Source organism: Brachypodium distachyon, chromosome 5 (assembly GCF_000005505.3).
Source record: "Brachypodium distachyon strain Bd21 chromosome 5, Brachypodium_distachyon_v3.0, whole genome shotgun sequence".
NCBI classification, from domain to species: Eukaryota; Viridiplantae; Streptophyta; class Magnoliopsida; order Poales; family Poaceae; genus Brachypodium; species Brachypodium distachyon.
The window spans coordinates 2089429-2108346 of record NC_016135.3 but is presented as its reverse complement, the minus strand read 5'-3'; the positions used below and the strand labels follow the sequence as shown (position 1 = coordinate 2108346).

Here is an 18918-nt window from a genome sequence, read left to right as displayed (position 1 = left end):
CAAAAAATATCGAAGTGTCTACTTGTCCAAGTGTACGGCGACCTTCGTTATAAGGCCGGCGTACACGTCCTACTTTTATACTCACACTTGTGCCATCGAGCATTGGTGCCACTTACTCTAATTGTTGTCGAGAAAAACAACAGTGGCGCCGACTGTGGGGAACCCTCGCCGCAATTGAAGATTTAATGGGCCCGAGGAAGCCTACTTCATCGGGTGCCCAACTTGCCGCGAAGTATACACGGTTGCAAACAAAGAAAGCAAACGCCTCGGGGGCTCCCGAGGAAGAAGGAATCCTCACCAATTCGGACATCGCTGCAAGCATGGTCGCCACGATGGAAGTCGTGGTCGTACCTCCGCTCCCGGCCGTCCCTGAAGGAACCGAGGTGATCGAAACCGTCGTAGGCGGTCCCTCGACACTTACCGACGTAATGGCAAGGATCGGCGAGCTGCCTACAGTTGCCGCCCCCGCAGGGGATACGGAACTCGGCATACCTCGTTCGATGGGCTTCGCGCCGCCTTCCCTACAACCGGTAGTGACCTTACCCTCGAAACCTACAAGAGGGAACAATGTGGCGTCAGGAGGATCCGCGCCAGAAAACCAAGGAGTCCCGGCCTACGACCCCTCCAACCCGGGACTGCTTGTGCTGGCGCCCGCCGCGATCGCCCATGGAGCTCCTTGGTATCATCATTATTGGGGGCTTCCGCTAAATGGCGCTCTCCAAGTCGCGCATGCTCGACACCAACCTCACTTGGTGAACGCCTCGCAAGCGCCCCTTGCTCCCCCCACCGGGGTCGAGCAAGGTGGCAACCAAGTACCACCTCAAGCTATGCCTCACGGAGAACGAGACCCCGGCGTGCATGGAAATGAGCAAGTGACGGAGTCCGGAGCCCGTCCAGGCGGCGAAAGAAATTTCCGTCGACGCTCTGACCCGCCAAGAAAACACCGAGCTCATTCTCCAAGTGACCCTTCTAGAGACGAAAGCGACTCTGACGATGGAGGACCTCGCCACCGAAGGAACCGGAAGAACCGGCCAACTTGTAACCCGCTCACACGGGAGATCCAAGACGCGCCTTTTCCGCCAAGGTTCAAGCCGCCTACAATACGGCCGTATGACGGGGAGTCAAATCCTCTTCAGTTCTTGGATGCCTACTCCACCGCCATACGGGCCGCCGGGGGAGGTCCCGTTGAGATGTGCAACCTCTTTACGCTCGCGCTCACCGTGATGGCGCAAACTTGGTTTTATAACCTGCGGAATAACTCCGTGCACTCTTGGGAGCGTCTCCAAGAGGTCTTCGTCGCCAACTTTCAGAGAAACTTCAAAGAACCCGTGCAGGCTCACGAGCTATACGCTGTGAAACAAAAGCCGGGGGAATCCCTAAGAAGCTTCTTCTATCGCTTTGCGAATGTACGAAACCAAATCGCCAACCCACCGTCGACCACCATGATCGACGCATGCATGCAAGGCCTTCTCTAAGGAGAAGTGAATCGGGCCCTAAGTCGCAATCCTCTGAAGACGACCGAGGAGCTCTATCGAATCTTGCAAGAATACGCCCAGAGCGAAGACGGGGACATTGCCAAAAAAGACGCGCCGCGCGCCGCTCCCGAAGGAACTCCCTCGTTCGACAAACCCCCTGTGCCTACTTCATCTTCCAAGAAGGAGAGGAGGTGGGGGAAAAAGGCCCCCGGCGACCAAGCCCGGAAGATCTTCACCGTCAAAGGACAAGCATCGTCCCAAAATACTTGGCAACCCAAGAAGCCACCTCGCCCCGCCGAGGGCGGAACCGGAAGATGCCTCATCCACAACACGGCAAGCCACAGCACCGAAGAGTGCAACACTCTCATCGCGACTCGCGAAGAGTTTCTGGCACGAACGCAAGCCCGGCGCAAGGATGAGAAGACAGCCGAGGCTCCACGCCCCGCCAACGTCATTGTCGCTGACCCAGCACCTAAGAAGGATAACCTCCCGTTTTAGGAACCCGCGCATCACGTCGGAGTGACTCTGGGGCTCCACCACAGGCCGGGGATCGAAGCGGCAACGCAAGGAGTATGCTCGCGAAGTTAACATTGTGGGAACCTTCACCCCGACACCACCACCAAAGTGGGCGAGCGTGCCAATTGCCTTCACCGAGGAAGACGCCAAGGAGATACGCTTCCCACATGACGACGCCCTCTTCGTGACAGTGATCATCGCCAATTGTGAGCTCAAGAAGATTCTTGTGGATGGCGGAAGCTCCACCGACATCGTATATCTGAGCACATTGAAGAAGCTGATGGAACCACAAGGGGGATACAAGAACGGCTCGTTGCAGCCATCCCTTTATCCTCTCACCGGCTTCGTGCCAGGAAAGTCCATTCAGCCGCTCGAACAAATTGAGCTCCTCACGACCTTCGAAGACGCCACGAATCATCGAACCGAGCTCGTGCGCTTCGACGTGGTGGGTATGGAGGCATCCTTTAACGCCATCCTCGGGAGGACGACGCTAAGCCATCTCTACACCGCCATCCACCACAACTTGTTGTGCATGAAGATCCCGGGCCCGAAGGGCGTGATAACGGTTCGCGGCGAGCAATCTTCCGATAGGAAGACACTCTACCGCCATGAGACCAAGTGTGCCGAAAAGGGAGAATCATCCAAGAGTATCAACATGCTTTCGAGCACGGGGGTATCCGAAACCGATCACCAGGAGCGCTACATCCCTCAGCCCCTCCCCGAAGGAGAACTCAAGGAAGTACGCGTCTCCCAGGATGACGCCACGCGCATGAAGATTGGAGCCGACCTCCTGAGTAAACTCGAGGAAGAACTCGTCGACCTACTTCGAAAGAATTCCAATCTCTTCGCCTGGTCACCTTCCGACATGGGAGGAGTCCCGCACGACGTCACGGAGCATCGCCTCACCATGAGACCCGAAAAAGCTCCCGTAAAGCAAAAGCTTCGGAAGCTCTCCACCGAGCGAAGCGAAGTCATCAAGCAAGAAATTGCCAAACTCTCCCACGCCGGGCTCATCCGAGAAGTTTGGCACCCCGAATGGTTAGCCAATCCGGTCTTGGTAAGGAAATCCAACGGCAAGTGGCGAATGTGTGTCTACTTTACCGACTTGAACAAAGGCGTGCCCCAAGGACGACTATCCGCTCCCTTGAATCGACCAACTGGTCGACTCCACAGCAGGATGCGAAAGGTTGAGCTTCTTGGACGCTTATTCAGGGTATCACCAAGTCCACATGGCCAAGGAAGACGAGGACAAGACCAGCTTCATCACTCCCATCAGCACCTTCTACTATCGCAGAATGCCTTTTGGTTTGAAGAACGCCGGCGCAACTTTCAACGCCTCGTCAGCCTCATCCTCAAAGAGCAATTGGGGAGAAACGCCAAAGTCTACGTTGACGACGCTGTCATCAAAAGTCAAATTGCAAAGACCCATCCCAAGGACCTGCAAGAAACCTTCGACAATCTCCGCAAGTATGGCGTAAAGCTCAATCCGGAGAAGTGCGCATTCGGAGTTCGAGGAGGAAAACTCTTGGGCTTCCTTGTCTCTCAACGAGGGATCGAGGCCAACCCAGAAAAAATCCGGGCCATCCTAGAGATGGAGCCTCCTCGCTCCGTCAAAGATGTGCAGCGCCTAGCGAGAAGAATGGCAGCCTTGGGACGATTCGTCGCCCGATCAGCCGAGACGGGTCTTCTTTTTTCAAAAGCCTTGAAGAGCCTCGACAACTCTGAGTGGACCGACGAAGCTCAAAAGGCCTTCAAAGAGCTCAAGACCTATTTGTCGACCCCTCCACTTCTCACGAGCCCAAAGCAGGAGGAGCCTTTGCTCCTGTACCTTGCCGCGACCCCGGTCGCCGTAAGTGCAGCACTCGTGGAGAAAGAAGACGGGTCACAATGCCCGGTTTATTACGTGAGTGAAGCTTTGGGAAGAGCAAAGGGTCGATACACACAAATCGAGAAGATCGCATACGCTTTCCTCATGGCCTCTCGAAAGCTCCGTCATTACTTCATGGGCCGCACCATCATGGTGCCAACTACCTTCCCACTCAAGGAAATCTTAGGCAACAAGGAGGCCACCAGAAGAATCGCCAAAAGGTCAATGGAATTGGCTCCTTTCTCGTTGAAACTCACGGCGAGAACGGCCATAAAATCCCAAGTCTTGGTTGACTTCGTGGCCGAGTGGCACGCTCTACTAGTCCCGCCCGAAGGAATCATATCCAAGACCGAGCCCTCCGAACCACATTGGATAATGAGGTTTGATGGCTCCAAGCGCCTCAACGGTGCGGGGGCTGGAGTCATGCTCATCAGCCCCGAAGGCAAGATTTTGGTGTACGCCGCCCACCTCGACTTTAATGCCACCAGCAACATGGCAGAATATGAGGCACTCCTTCTTGGACTTCGATTGGCCAAGGCCATGGGAGTTCGACGCCTTCTCATCCAAGGAGATTCCCAACTGGTGATAAACCAAATGGACGAGTCATATCAATGCCTTGATGAAAGGATGAAGAAGTATATCAAAGAAGTTCGCAAGAAGAAACGGTATTTCCTTGGCATGGAGGCGTGACGCGTCCCACAGGGAGAAAATCACCTTGCCGATGGACTAGCCCGAACGGCCGGTTCCAAGGAACTGCTGCCACCGGTGCTTTTCTTTGAAGTGACTCGTGCCCTGTCCATAAAGGAAGAAGCGAAAACTCATGACGAATCTTCAATGACCGGCATGGTCATCAATAGTCCACCTTCTTGGATGACTCCAGTTATCCACGCCTAGAAAGGCGAGGTGGACAAAGAAGCAAAAGGTCCAAACGCTAAAACTCTGCTTGCAAAAGTCGGGTTGTACGTCCTACTCGACGGCGTCCCACACAAGAACGGTGTCGCCGCTTTGCTTAAAGGCATGCCCTCGACCAAGGAACCAAACTCCTACCCAAGGTCTACTCGGGAATATGCGGCAACCATCTTGCGCCAAGCGCGACCATGACAAAAGCCTTGCACTAGAGGTCCTATCGGCCACAGATGATGCAAAGCTCAAACCCAAGGGGAGAGGGCTAGAGCATCCCAAGGGGCCTGCTCTCAAGTGCTTGGGTCGAGCCTAGTCTCGACTCGACCTCGGGGACGCACCTTGGGAGGCCTAGTTTCGAGGTTCCGGGCTGTCTAGCACGGTCTGGACTCGAAGTAGAGGGATCGGGTTAGAGTCTTGAGGGTATACTAACCTTGCTACTTGGGAAGACGAGTTCGGCCCAAGTCCGAGACGGCCCCGAAAGATTTCTCGCTATAAGTGACTTGGGAAGACGAGCTCGGCCCAAACACTTGGCTAGCGACCCCCTCGAAGCCTCTCCTAAAATAGGACTAAGTTGTGCCCGCAGGGTCGACCGAACCTATTCAAAAAGTATAGCCCGACGAAATGGCTATTTGCCCGCAAGGGAACGGACCTTCTCGAGCCCTCCCCTCGCATGCAACGGGGGTTGGAGACATGTCATGGTGACAAGATAATCAATTGCCACTTCTCCAAGAAGATCAAGGCATAAACGCTTTCCTGAATCCTTCGGGTCGTAAGACCAGTTTCTCTTCTCCTCCAGGGGGCCGACTTCGAATCCCGGCAGATTGATCTTGTCAGCCTCAGAGTAGTTTTTAACATAGAAAAAGGTCTTGAGCCATTTTTTACATGACTCAAGACCCTGGATCCTAGGGAAGGCAAAACTACGGCGAGGAATGACGGTGGCAGCACCGCATTGAGTCATCAGCTTCGCGGCGTCGGGATTGTCCTTATCAGGAAGAACCTGTGGCCGGAACATGAAGTACTGGGACCACAGGTCGATGGAGGGCCAAAGGCCGAGATAGCCTTCGCAACAAGTGACGAATGCCGAGAGAGTAAGAATGGCATCCGTCGGAAGGTGGTGCGGCTGGAGGCCAAAGAAATCTAGGAAATTTCTAAGAAAATCACTAGCAGGAAGAGCGAAACCGCGCTCAAAGTGAACAAGAAAGACAACACGCTCACCAGCCTCGAGTTGGCATGATCTCACCGCCGGGAATTTGGCACTCAACGTCCTCTGGGATCCGCCGGGAGCGGCGGAGCCACCCGATCTCTGCCAGAGTGACGTCCGAGCCCTCCAAGCCGGCTCGCTCGGAGCCGACCCTCTCCTCAGCCTGCTGAGCAGCAAGGTCGACGGCGGGGTTGCGGGAAGAAGACGCCATGGATGGAAAATGGATCTAGGGTTTGGGGCTTTCGGTGAAGATGGTGCGAGCGCGAGGCTCGGGCTAGCAAGCTAATGCGGCGGAGACCCAGATGGGTGCGAGCGAACCGACGGCAGCGAGCTCGAAGGCGAGAAACCGCGGCGGTGGGGAAGCTCGGAGCTAGCAGGTGGCGGCGGAGTGTGCGAGGAGCAGGAGAGCAGAGGAAGACGAGGAACGCGAGGAGTGCGAAGGGTTTTTTACCCCTCGCCCTCCCCTGTTATTTATACCCGTAGCGCAGTAATGGGGCGCGATTCCCCCGCGCCCACTACCTCCGTGGCAAACGGGAAGATTGCACACGATTTGGGCGCAGCTATCCCCATCAAAGCGCGCACTTGGTTACTGCGCGTCGTGCCGCCAAGAATCCCACGAGATCCGGGAGGATAAGTATTTGCGTGGGAACCGAAATTCCCCCCTTAATGGCTCTGTCGGCTTTACCGTCTGATGGGACGACGCGCACGCCTCAAAAAGCGCAATGGCAGTAACTCCTGCCTTATCCTCCTGTTAGTTAAAAGGAGTGTCTTTTCCAAGTCACAGGTGGCATTTATATCGGCAGAAGTAGGTTTTCAACTGTCGGCCATGGAGAAGAAAAAATCTCGGCTAAGGGCTGGATAAGCACGCCAACCCGGATTGTCAGAATGAATTGATCTCGGCTAGGAGAACCTGGGGTTGTCTCGGCATCCTTCTCAGCTAAGATCAAGTAGGCGTTGATGGTCTGTCTATGGGAAACTGTCGCGGCCCGACATTCTTCTCTGCCGGACCGCAACAGCTTCGGGGACTAGTGTCAGGGGGATGACCTCGGGTAGGGTCATGGCGACACAACTCTAGCCGAGATGACGCGGGTAAAGCCAGCATGGCTTTGTATGCCGGCATCGCAGAATTAAACTAACACAAGCCGGCATCATGGATGTATGCCGGCATGACTGCACTGTCTTGTGAGTTTGCAGGATAAGTACGAGCACCTTGATCTCGGCGATGGCCGAGATCTCTCAACGGTCTTATCCTGACCACGCGGTGCAGAGTAAAGCATCGCCATCACTATCTCAGAAAAAACGGTCAGCGCCTACGTACCGGCGTCAGGCGACTGCAGAGAGGAAGCACCGAAAGAGAATCTCTGACGGAAGACCGACAGAGGATAGCGGTACTTTCTGCAGGGTGCCAGGGAAAAGTAAAGTTGTCTTGTTTCCTACGGTGCTACCGGGAGGGAACCAAGCCGCGTGCCCGGCAGGGCCCAAGGAAGATGACGTTAGACTCGGCCCACATGTCAGTGTGACATGGGTGACCTATAAATAGAACCTTACCCCTCCGTAGAAAGAGAGGACGGTGCACTTAGACATCTAGGGTTTTCCCTTTTTCTTCTTCCTCCTCAAGAATACAGCTCAAGGAGTGCCATTGTAGAGCTAGCATATCCGGGCTAATACAAGAAAGCAGGAGTAGGAGTCGTACCTCGGCAAGAGGGCTCCGAACTTGGTTAGATCTGTGTGCTTGTGTGATTTGTGCATGTTTTCCTTCTCGTCCTCCCTCCTCCGGATCCTCCATCGTCCATCGGTCCCAAGTTAAACCATCCTATGGCATCTGTCGTGACACCACCACGACAATGCATATCACCCTGTAGTAGGGTTAAAGAGCGTGCCGTTGTTCCATATGAACTAGGTTAATGAGCGCTCTTCTAGTATGTGTTTGCTGCTGGTTTGATCTACATGAAGTAGGGTTAAGGAGCGTTCTCTTAGTATGTGTTTGCGTTGTGTTAAGTCAGGAGGGCTATGTATGCTGCTGGATTTTGCCTGATTTTATTAACTGGTTACTTTCTCCGTTACAAATTAGTTGTGTATGCAGTTCTTTTAGAGACAAAATAAGTCAAATGGACAAACTATCACTTAGATCTTTTTTTTCCTATTCTCAATTTCTCATACACTTCATATCACCATGCATTCAATCGTCTCCAATCTCTACTTAGCCCACCTCCATTCATCCAATAAGACTACAATTGTTTGCCTTAAAAAATTATGAGCATAGTGATTCATAGACATTGCAAGTCTAAATGTACAAGTATTTCAAGAAACATGCAAAGCCTCCTTATGCTCAACACCTTTATAAAAAAAATACTAATTTACCTCGTCCAGTCCTGCCATGTGTCCATGTCACAGCCACTTTCCGGGCCCGTTTGGAACCAAGGATTTTCACAGGATTCTCATAAGAAATAGGAAAGGGATTGTACCGGAATATATTCCTTTGGACCATTTGGAACAAAAGATAGGAAAATATGCATTCCTATAGAATACTGTTGCTACAATGTGATTTCATAGGGGAAAAAAACATCTACTTTGAGCTCATTTTTTCACACGTGAAGCAACTCTCATTCACAGTTCCTACAATTTTCGTTCCTGCGTTCCAAACGGCTTTTCTACCTCAAATCTATGTTTTCAGTCCCTATAGAATTTCACATGCATGTCATGCCAATTCCTGTACTTTTCCAATCACCATGTTTTTTCTATCCTGCGTTCCAAACAGGGCCTCAATTATTTTTCCTTGAACCGGTCTCAGCCTTAGTAGACCTGTCCGACTCAATTTGATCCTCTTGCGGTTGATTCCTTCCATCGAGTGCAAACCCAGAAAACTCCATTATAGCAAGGCCAACCTTTTTTTTTAACGCAAAAGGCTCTTTATTAAGTTGAAAATAATGGTTACATCCTCAATCAAGAGGGGGGGGGGGGGGGGGGTTGACTAATCCAAGATCTAGTAGGCTCAAACTTAGCCAATCTAGCTAACTCATGTGCTACTCTATTAGACTCACGGAAGCAATGACTAATGTTAAACTGGGCAAGATCATCCAGAAGTGCAAAGCAATCTTCGTAAATTGCAGCAGCATCACCCATCGGTTGACGACCACTGGAGAGAGCATCGACAACGACCGACGAGTCTGAGTTGATGATCACCCAGGAGCAGCCAGAAAGATGAAATTAGGAATTGCGAAGATGAAATTCTCATACGGTAACCAAACACTGAAACAGCCATTCAAAACGAGTTGCATGTATATTTTTTTTCAAAAACAATTATGGTAAACTTGATTATGGTACATATCAGGACAAAAATCAGATGAAGCGTCCAAACAGCATCAATAAAAGTTACAATGATGTTAACCAAGGGACTGGACATGTTAATGGTTAGTAGGGCTGATGTCGGCTGCTTCTGATTCTCTTTTGTGCCCGTGATACAAGCATGCTAGAGATCCAAGACTTGTTTGCTGCTGCTGTTTCCTCAGAACGCCAGCAACATAGACGACCGTCTTCACCTCCTGTCCACCCAAAGATGCCCCTATTTTGCCCAAGATTCTGATGGCTGCTTCCGGCTGGATATATGGTCCTGATAACTCCTGTGTGGCCTCCTTCAAGGATAGCCTCTGCCGAACCGATTACTCCTGCAGGATCATTTTTCACAGGGAAGTAACCTAATGTCCCCGCACTTGTGCCACCAATTGCCCATAACCGGTCGTCAGGCAGTGAGTAGTGACAGTCAACGAAATAGTCCACCTGTCATATGTTTTAAGAAAAGGAAGTTGATGGAAGAAATTATCTCACTGCAATCTTATGATTTCAAACAAAAATGATTTTCCTAAACAAAAATGATTTTGCTCAACAAACTATGAGCTATTGAGACAGTAATCAGGAAGGTTTTTGTGCCGTGAACTATCAAGAAGTACATGTTAACATCACGATTCATGGTAATAACAGAAGAATACCTATTTAATTGTTGTGAAACCATGCTCAGCATATATTGAAGCTCAAATGCAAAGATGAACATGGAATATGCAGAATAGTTTAAGCAGTCATGGATACTCACGTGATCAAGGTTCCACTTATCTGTGGCCAAGGAACGAGCATCCTCTATGTTCAATTCTCTATTCCCTTCATTCCAGTCCCAAGTACTGCAATAATTAAATAGAAAACATCGCAAGGATGCCATAATATTAGGGGCGAAGGAGCAGAATCAGTCAGAAATAGGCTCTATCATTTTCGGTTTTAATTGTTTCACCAACAACAGAATCGATTCTGAAACTCACGATATGAATCAAATACTAATAGTGTCAGATAAGAATGTGAAACTAGTATGGAGTGTAGAAACATAATCAAAGAATGAAGTGAAACCATGTACAAAACTGATTACACAAAGTGTAGATCATAATTTTTCACTGATTCCTCAAATTTAGTTAAATTTAATAAGAAATGTCCTATATCAAAAATATTTAACCTGAAATTTAAACATGAACTTCAGTTGAAAATAGTTTTGCTTCTAAATATTAAAATATGCACCTTGAATTATTTTAAAAAATTAAGTTTATTTGGCATCAGTCATACCTTTAGTTGAATTTTAGTGTTTTCCGAAATCAGAAAACGTTTCCCCCTAACTCCGAAGCCCAAACCCGAACAGGTCAAATCCCCTCTCTCCCTCCTTCCTTTCGCCTTTTCCATGGGCACAGGCCTAGTGTCCTCCTTATGCCTAGCCTCTAACATGGAAATTCAGAATTAAAGAGTTCCGGAAATTCCTATTTCGTTTTCATTCTGCTGCAAAAAATACTTCTGTTTTCATTCCCGTTTTCGGCAACAAATTTCCTTTCTCGTTTTTGTTCCGTTAATTTTTTAATCTATGTTGCTCCAGAATTTTGAGAAGTTTCTGTTCCATTTTCACCCCTGTGTAATATTGTCGAAGTAAAGACTATCTTTTACAATATGATTGGAAAGAAGTTACCTTAGCGTTTCAATATGGGTTAAACACCAAAGCTTCTGATACATATTTCCATAAAACCCCACCTTAGCAACAGAGGTCTCCACATTCATAACCTAGAGACTATCAAATATCAGAGGGCCATCACCAAAATAAATTGATAGATAAAAACGCAACAACTTTAGGAAGATTCATTATAAAAAAGACCAAGAGCATAATCTTGTAAGCAGGCCTGATAAATACTAACAACATATCTAACTCATAACCCTCATGCATTAGACAGGAAGACGATCACTAAGTATTTAAAGCATAATGTAGACAGGTATGACATACAGATAGCAGATGATTGTCCTCATCAATATCACCGTCAGTGTCGAAGACGCATACTAATCCGTCAACGGCTGCAGAAATGAGTCTACTCTGTTGATTTGGTGCAAATCTGACCTGTCCAACAAAGAGTCGTAATCTCAAACCAAGGTACAAGACACATAAGTTTCAGGGACTGACGCTGGCACCAATTTTATTTGTAAACTCTGTACAAAGTTTTTTTTCCAAACAATGTATTTTGTCAATCAAGACACATTGATTGTTGGTCAAATTGCTTAAGCTAGAGTCAAGCTTTTCAGAATCTGAGTCAAGGTATTTCCACAAAGAAAGGTTCATCGTGTAGCTCTCCAATGACCCGCGGTGCCCTATTGATACTGCACATACAGTTTCATTGGATGGACCAAAAATTTCCTGAAACTGCATTATTATATACAAGCGCACATGCAAGGTTCTCAGCTTGAGAGCAAAATTAAAGTAAGAAAAATAAACTGCTAAATACAATAAAGTTCTAACGTCGGATGAGGGAAATTGGACACATTTGCCACTAAAGTGAAGCCTCACTTGCATCTTGACCTTACATAGTTTCATTTTCACGATTTGCACATCTGCTACTCTCCCGATAAGTGATATCTGCCTCCCAAACACCTCTTTCAACCTTAACTGCATGCTTACACCGTTATTAGTTTTACTTCTTTGACACAGTTGTTAAGCACCTCGTTCCACCTTCCTAGTGGACCCACCCTAAACCAAAAGCTCATAACTCTCTTCCACCCTACACCAAACCCATCTCTCCACAACTCACATGCCCCATATTGTGCCACCATCTCTCTGGTTCTCCCCGAAATCACAGTCAAGGTTAATATGCCCCACTTGATTTGGTGCCAGCGACCTCCATTTGGCTAACAATGACCTTGTTTTGATGTGGAGATCTCAATCCGCTCAACGTCAGACTCCATGGTGCAAGGGTTGGTGGCCTCTGTGATGGGAAGGCTCAGCGACCTCCGTGGTGCAAGGATCGAGCTCCATGGTGCATCATCCATCTCCTCTCCCCATCATGCTTCCTACTCCCTCCGTTCCTAATTAATTGGCGCCGGCTTTTTTTCAAGAAACCCCTGTAAATTTCCGAAATAAACCTGCGGACCACGTTCTATTGAAACTTTTGCGAAAACCCCCTGTGATTTTTCGAAATTAGCGCGCAGTCCACGTTTAATTGAAGATGTGGACTGAATGTTTATTTCGAAAATTTACAGGGGTTCTTTGCAAAAAGGCTGGCGCCAATTAATTAGGGACGGAGTGAGTAATTCTAACATTTGGCACCCAATGCCTGTACGGATATTGGTTCCACAAAATAATATTCTAGCACCTCTTCCACATTTCCACAATGGTAGGCAGTGCAAACTTTGCCACTTCATCTTTAAGCACTGGCAAAGCTACACACTGTTGATGCCTAACTTGAAAAGTAACAGTGAAAAATGGCAAATAATAATATGAACAGAAGGCTGGAAATGTATAAATCACGAAAAATTAAAGGCAGGATGCAAGTTAAGCTCCGTCTTAGTGGCCAACATGTAAAACTCCATAGAATAAAGCATACCTGTGTCACATCATCCATGTGGGATTCCTCTAAGCAGGCTAGCTGTTTTGAACTTCTCCAATCCCACAATAGAACCTACAATCAAGTAACTAGAATGAGATTCAACATGAATCAAATATATACAACCTCAAGAAACCTTGCCTTTCTTGTTCTAAGAAACATATAGATGAATTAAAAGTACCATTGTTATTTCAACATGTCAATCAGGCTGTGAACTAGATTATTGTGCCAAATGTAATGCCCCAGCAGCCAAATATTTGCTAAAGCACATTCGCAGGGGTTACCATTCCAATTCGAACTGGATACTGGTCAATCCATATTCTCATCTATAAAATCTTAGCCAGTTTGATTACAATCTTGAGTCGAACATTGACTTCCTCAGGTTGAATTTGTATATCATGTTAGTTTATACAAGTAGGTAATCATAACCTTCTGAGCTCATAAAAAGGATAACAGACCATCATAATAAGCATTAAAATGGGTTAAAGGAACTTTATAGTAAATTAAATAAAAAAAAATTAAATAGGTTACAGGGATGCAGATTAATTGTAATATCAGAATTTGATTGTAAGACCACACTCACATCCATATAACGCAAGTGGACTCTAATACGAATTTGGATAGAGAAGATACTGCTATGGGAATACCAGAACAGCGTAGACTAATAATCAAATAAGGTAATGAAAATGTTTATGATAATTCGTAGCTAGCTTGCACCTGCATCCATGGTTTGATGGTAGTAAATTGCTTGAGATTTTGTCCTAGCTTTGCCCAAAAATCTAGCTTATATTGCATATGGAGATGAATTGGGACAACGTTCATACACATGTTAATCAACACCAGGCCTCACAAAAGTGCACAATCTGTAGTGATATTTTACATGTCCTTGCTAGAGCACAACTTGTCATATGGCCTATATTTATCAAACTTTATAATTTTACAAGAAAAATAGGTTAAGAATTAAGACACCAAATAAGATCATTGAAAATATAACTAGTATCCTTCAAAGTTATATAAAGTCCCTGAATTAAATACATCTGAGGGCTTAAGCTAAGGGTTGACGGCATCATTCATAAATTTGGGCCATGGTTTTGAACTTCTGATCACTTGGATCGGATGCCTACTCATGAACATATATTATGCGAGGTTAGATTCAAGACTATACATTGTTTCGAATAAGGTGAAATTATACGGATTCCATATGAGTGTTGGCTAAATCTTGAACCACAGTTTTCTCGGATACAAGGTCAGAGCATGTAATGGGCTGCATGTCGAATGAAGCCAACCGGTGACATGTGCCCGGGTGTTTTCAATGGTTTTCAAGGTTATCTCTTTGCTTGCTCCTATTCTCCAAGACTTCCAGATTTTTTTCACCAGCGCGGCAGCACTCTCAACTCCATCACATCCAATCGACACAACCTTTACTGGCTAATTAAGAAGGCAGCGGTGTCCAGGTTGCGCTCTGCAGTAAGATAATTAATCACAGACCTGCCCCTCCTTTCTCCTCCACTATGTCTAGATCTTGGATCCCCAATGTGGCAGATGCCACCGTCGCACACACTCTCGCGTCTTTTTTGGGATGCTGCAGCTTCTCTGTCTGATTTCCTGGTATCACAGTCGGCGCCGATGCCTGCATGTTCCGTCTTCTCTGACGCGACACTGTCCATAGTAGGACATTTTCATTGCTGGCAAGCTTGACTGGAACTCATCCACAGCTTTGGAATTGGAGTGGGTACGGGTTCAACCCAAGCTCACCCATGACCGGTGAAAACCAGCTCAGCAGTTTTGGTTTGGGTTGGTTCGACGAGTTTAGCGGGCTGGACCCAACCCGTGAACAGCGTGAAATGTGTGGGCGGGAGTTATCAAGCTACTGTCCAGTATTACTATCCAATCAATTCTGGACGACTCTGATGTTTGTGTCTAACCAAATTCAAAACCATAACCAAGAATAACTATCCGATACTATTGTGGATATTAGTAATTTAGTATGTTGCATCAAAACAGTATCAGGTGCCTTGCAGCCAGCCAGCCAGAAGTACAATTGGTGTATGGATTCTGTACATAGAAGAAACTATGAAATTCAGGGAAGGAATCGACTAGAGGAGAGTCCAGAAGGAAAACAAGGAGGGTGAGTTAGAGATGATTTAGGAAGAGTGCTGAAAATTAGAAAAGTATGGATCAAATACATGCATAATGGTTTCCTAGTAGAATACAAAAGGTCTAAGTCAGGATGTAGAGTTACTATATAAGTGACGGCTATGTAACTTTAAGCAAGAAAGAACCGACCTATATATCATCTCTCAAATATTCACTCACCTAGCCTATGTCTACCCAACCCATCGCAGTCATGCCGTTGCCGTCGGGCTATCTTCAGCAAGCCAGTTATCCTGTTGTGACTAAAAGTTCACAGCAGATACCAAATCATATCCAGTGAATATACCAGTTTTGGTTCTAAACTCTAAAGACTATCCCAAGGGGTCTGGTTGGTCGAGACCTGGCAAAGGGAATTCAGGTGCATCTAGAATTAAGTTGCAGCACTCTGCATATTTAGCCTGACTTGGAATTCTCCCAGCTATATTTACAGTATGTTCACTATAGATTATTCGAACTAAAAGAAAGAGAGCTCAAAAATAAACAACTCAGCAGAGCATGAATTTTTTCAGCATTAAATATTTGGATACCCTGGAGAGATAATGTTTGATATACAAGTATTATCACCGATGGAGCACAAAGATTAGAAACATACAGTGGCCATTGCAGATACCATCTGGACAGGGTATTATAAACATAAAGTGCAGTAGAGGGTGGGTATGAGAAGAATGTAAGCTAGTACAGATACGAGTATATACCTGGGAATTAGAACCAGCAGCAAGCAGGTTACCACTTGATCCACCAAAGGAAAAGCTAAACATTTCATGTGAGGCACCACCACTTAGCAAAGATATCTGGCAGACAATCAGAGAACAGTGAACTGAATTCAGAAAATAAAATATATTAAATCAACCAAAGCACTCGTACAAATAGCTGAGGTAATAGTATACTGGATGTAAATACCAGACCAAATACATGCAAGTGAAGATAGCATTGATTATGTCCAGCAGCAGAAGGTCACGGAAAATCAAGTCGCAATAAGAAAACAACACTCAGTATTAGGGATATTTCCATGTTAACGCAGACCAGAATTCGTATATGGCAAGAACTAAACTATGTCATCTAGATTGAATTGTTTCATTTCAGCGTTAATAGCAAAGTCAACTATTCCATTGTCAGCAACTGGGTACGGGTTGTACTTTTCAATTTTTCATGGCCAGACAATTTAGCAGAGATACAGTGTCAACATAACAAGTAAGAACTAAACTAGATATATCCTTCACATTTAAATCATTCAGAATTCTGAGCTGAGCTAAATCCAAACCAAAGATGAAGAATTAATGTACGACAAAGTAGTACGAAACATACTTCCTATATAGATATTGACATTGTAGCGACATTGTACATACAATCAAAAGCACACACACACACACATATACACACACACACAAATAACTATGTAAAAAATCAATGTACAACTGACACGTATATTCAACAATCAGTGTGCAACTAGAAAAATACCTGCTTATAGCATCTCGTGTCCCAAGCTCTAACAGTTCCATCAGAAGAAGAGGAACATACTACGTGTGGTGACGAGGGAGCTGAAAAAGAAATTTCATGGATTGTTCCTATATGTCCAGTACACTCCCCCAAATATTGTCCGGTTGCTGGAGAATAAAATTTCAGTGCATTTGTTGACAACGAAACTGCGAGCGTCGAGATCTCCTGGCTTGTCACAAGATATACGAAATAAGACACATATATCATGAGCCCAAGCAGTTTTTTGCTAGGAAGCAGCATATATCATATCAACAGCTTCAGGTACAAACGTTGGGAAAGAAAAAAGGATAGGATTCGAAGCTAACAAGCTAACTAGATTACTACAAGCCGCGCCCCCCTTCTAATAACGTCACGAGTCAAAATATGCCACACGGATCATCCATTCAGAAACAACCTAATCCATTTAAACCGCAATAGAATGTGTTTACCCTAGTTAGAGCTAACTGGCTAGATCAAACAGGGAAGAGGAATCTACCAAGAAGCGATCTGGAAGACGTAGTCGTCGCCGAAGTTGGTCTGGATGCTGTTCCTGAGGCCCAGCCGCATCGAGGAGGCGACGCTGTTGCTACCAGAATCAGAAGATGGGGTTGGGGAACCGGACAGTGGGGGAGGTGAGGGCCCCGGGCACGGGCTCGCCTGCGCTTCCACCTCCATCGCCATTCCCGGAGCCGTATTATCGCCGCCGCCTCCCGCCATTGCGCTCCTTATTTTTTTTCTTTTCTTGCACACCGATTGCGACGAACCCTAACGCGCGCGAGAACGAGAGCCTCTGCAGGCTTGCGTAACTCTGTTAAGAGCCGGCGTGAAGAAGAGACGTAATTGAGAGCCGCCTTTGAGAGGGCAAAGCGGGACAGTGGTGAGATGCAGAACGCGATTCGGCTTCTTCAGATAATAAGGAATTGAGCGAAGTTTATTTTAAACCTTGTGGTTGCAGAGCTCGTCATAGCAAACCTTGTGCTGGATACGCGTGCGACTCGTCGCAGTGCGTCTACCGTGACAGGCGACTTGGGTTGTGACTTGGAAAGGAGGCGACTGGAATGGAGTCTTTTTTTTTTCCGAGGAGAACTGGAATGGAGTTTTTTTTTTAACAACGATCTGGCTTTATTACAAACTACACAAGATTGATACTCTTTACCGTACATAAAAAGTGTCGTCCACTTAGTATAAAACTTGTACTAACTTAGTATAAAATGAGCACATTTTTTATGAATCGGAAGAACTATATGAAAGAACACAAATAATGAAGATATTCAACAAAACTAAAAGCTCCATTGTAATCATTTGAAGCAAACTACTCTTGATCCACCTTTGCATGTTGATGCTTTTGCACGTATTTGTTGACAAAATTGCAGAATTCATGCTTGCAGAGCTGAATTAATCTCAGAGGTTTTGAAAATCCGCATGAATCGCCCACCTCAAATGTGCGAACATAATACCGTTGAAAGCACCGTGGCTGGGTCATATCTCTTGCAAAACAAGATGTAAAACTGCTTCTCCATCGATGAATCAACAAAGAAAAAGACCAAAAACACGAAAAGACGTGTCGTGAGAACCACGGACTTCTATGGGTTGCAACAGTTACACCAGAACGATGAAGGAGTTAGGACACCAATCTTCTAGACGACGACATTTCCATCGCCAAGATGTCACCGAGAAGAACACACAAACCTAACAAAAGAAGGTAGCAAAACTAGATGCCAGACGTTGATCCGTGGTTTCCCTCGACCGCCGGAGATCGAAGCTTCCTCGAGGAAGGCTGCGGCTAGGGTATTCTGCTGTTGTAACCGGAGCGGAGTCTGAAGAAAAAGGGATCGATCGAGGGCCTATTTTTTCTTTTATCGCCGATACACAAATGGGCTATTGCGCTGGGCCGACCTTTTTTTTCAATTTTGTCTGCTTAGTTCCAGTAACCTATAATTAAAACCGAACTGACCAAACTAAACTCTTCAGAGTTAGAACCGAGTTAGGCACCGAAAATTTTGGCTTTTGTCTAATCAGTTTCTATTACGGTTCAGAAGTGGCAATCCTGTTTCTATGCCGACCTTTTTTAATTGAAGTCAAAATTTAAGTAAGAAAACCTAAACTAGAGAATCAATTAACAAGAATGAATAGAATTCGACTTATATCACTACTACTACCTCCGATGTTAAATTCTTGTCGTCGTTTTAGTTCAAACAGTACTCAAAGATGCAATGGGCAACAACACCCAAGCTAGAGCAGACCGAACGCCCAAGGGGAAGTGATAATTGGGCGTGTTGGAGTCTCTTGTGGGCGGAGGCAAGGAAAATCTTGAGGATAGGCCGAAGGTGACAAGGTCTTGATGACGGAACCCAGATCACAGTGCTCAAATTGCATGGATCCAGAGATGATGATCCCTCAGGTCTCTACATCAAAAGATACACACAACCAATATTG

The 18918-nt window shown here is 46.4% G+C and overlaps 1 protein-coding gene across 1 annotated transcript; it reads right to left on the bottom strand.

Annotated features, from left to right (window-relative positions):
- Window positions 1–9219: 9219 nt before the first annotated feature.
- Window positions 9220–17388, bottom strand: LOC100843015 (WD repeat-containing protein GTS1). Its single transcript, XM_003580591.4, has 8 exons — window positions 16979–17388; window positions 16465–16672; window positions 15702–15797; window positions 12853–12927; window positions 11265–11375; window positions 10956–11047; window positions 10050–10134; window positions 9220–9739 (listed from the first exon to the last, which is right to left on the bottom strand). The coding sequence occupies exons 1-8, from the start codon at window positions 17197–17199 to the stop codon at window positions 9374–9376; spliced, it is 1254 nt and encodes a 417-aa protein (XP_003580639.1). The 5' UTR covers window positions 17200–17388; the 3' UTR covers window positions 9220–9373.
- Between the last annotated feature and the right edge of the window lie 1530 nt (window positions 17389–18918).

Bases quoted from the DNA above. Each gene is read 5' to 3' on its own strand.
- LOC100843015 (XM_003580591.4), bottom strand. From the start codon at position 17,199: ATGGCGGGAGGCGGCGGCGATAATACGGCTCCGGGAATGGCGATGGAG. The intron at 15,798-16,464 runs GTATTTTTCTAG...ATTGTCTGCCAG, and splicing joins ACACGAGATGCTATAAGCAG to ATATCTTTGCTAAGTGGTGG. The intron at 9,740-10,049 runs GTGAGTATCCAT...AACATATGACAG, and splicing joins ATAAGTGGAACCTTGATCAC to GTGGACTATTTCGTTGACTG.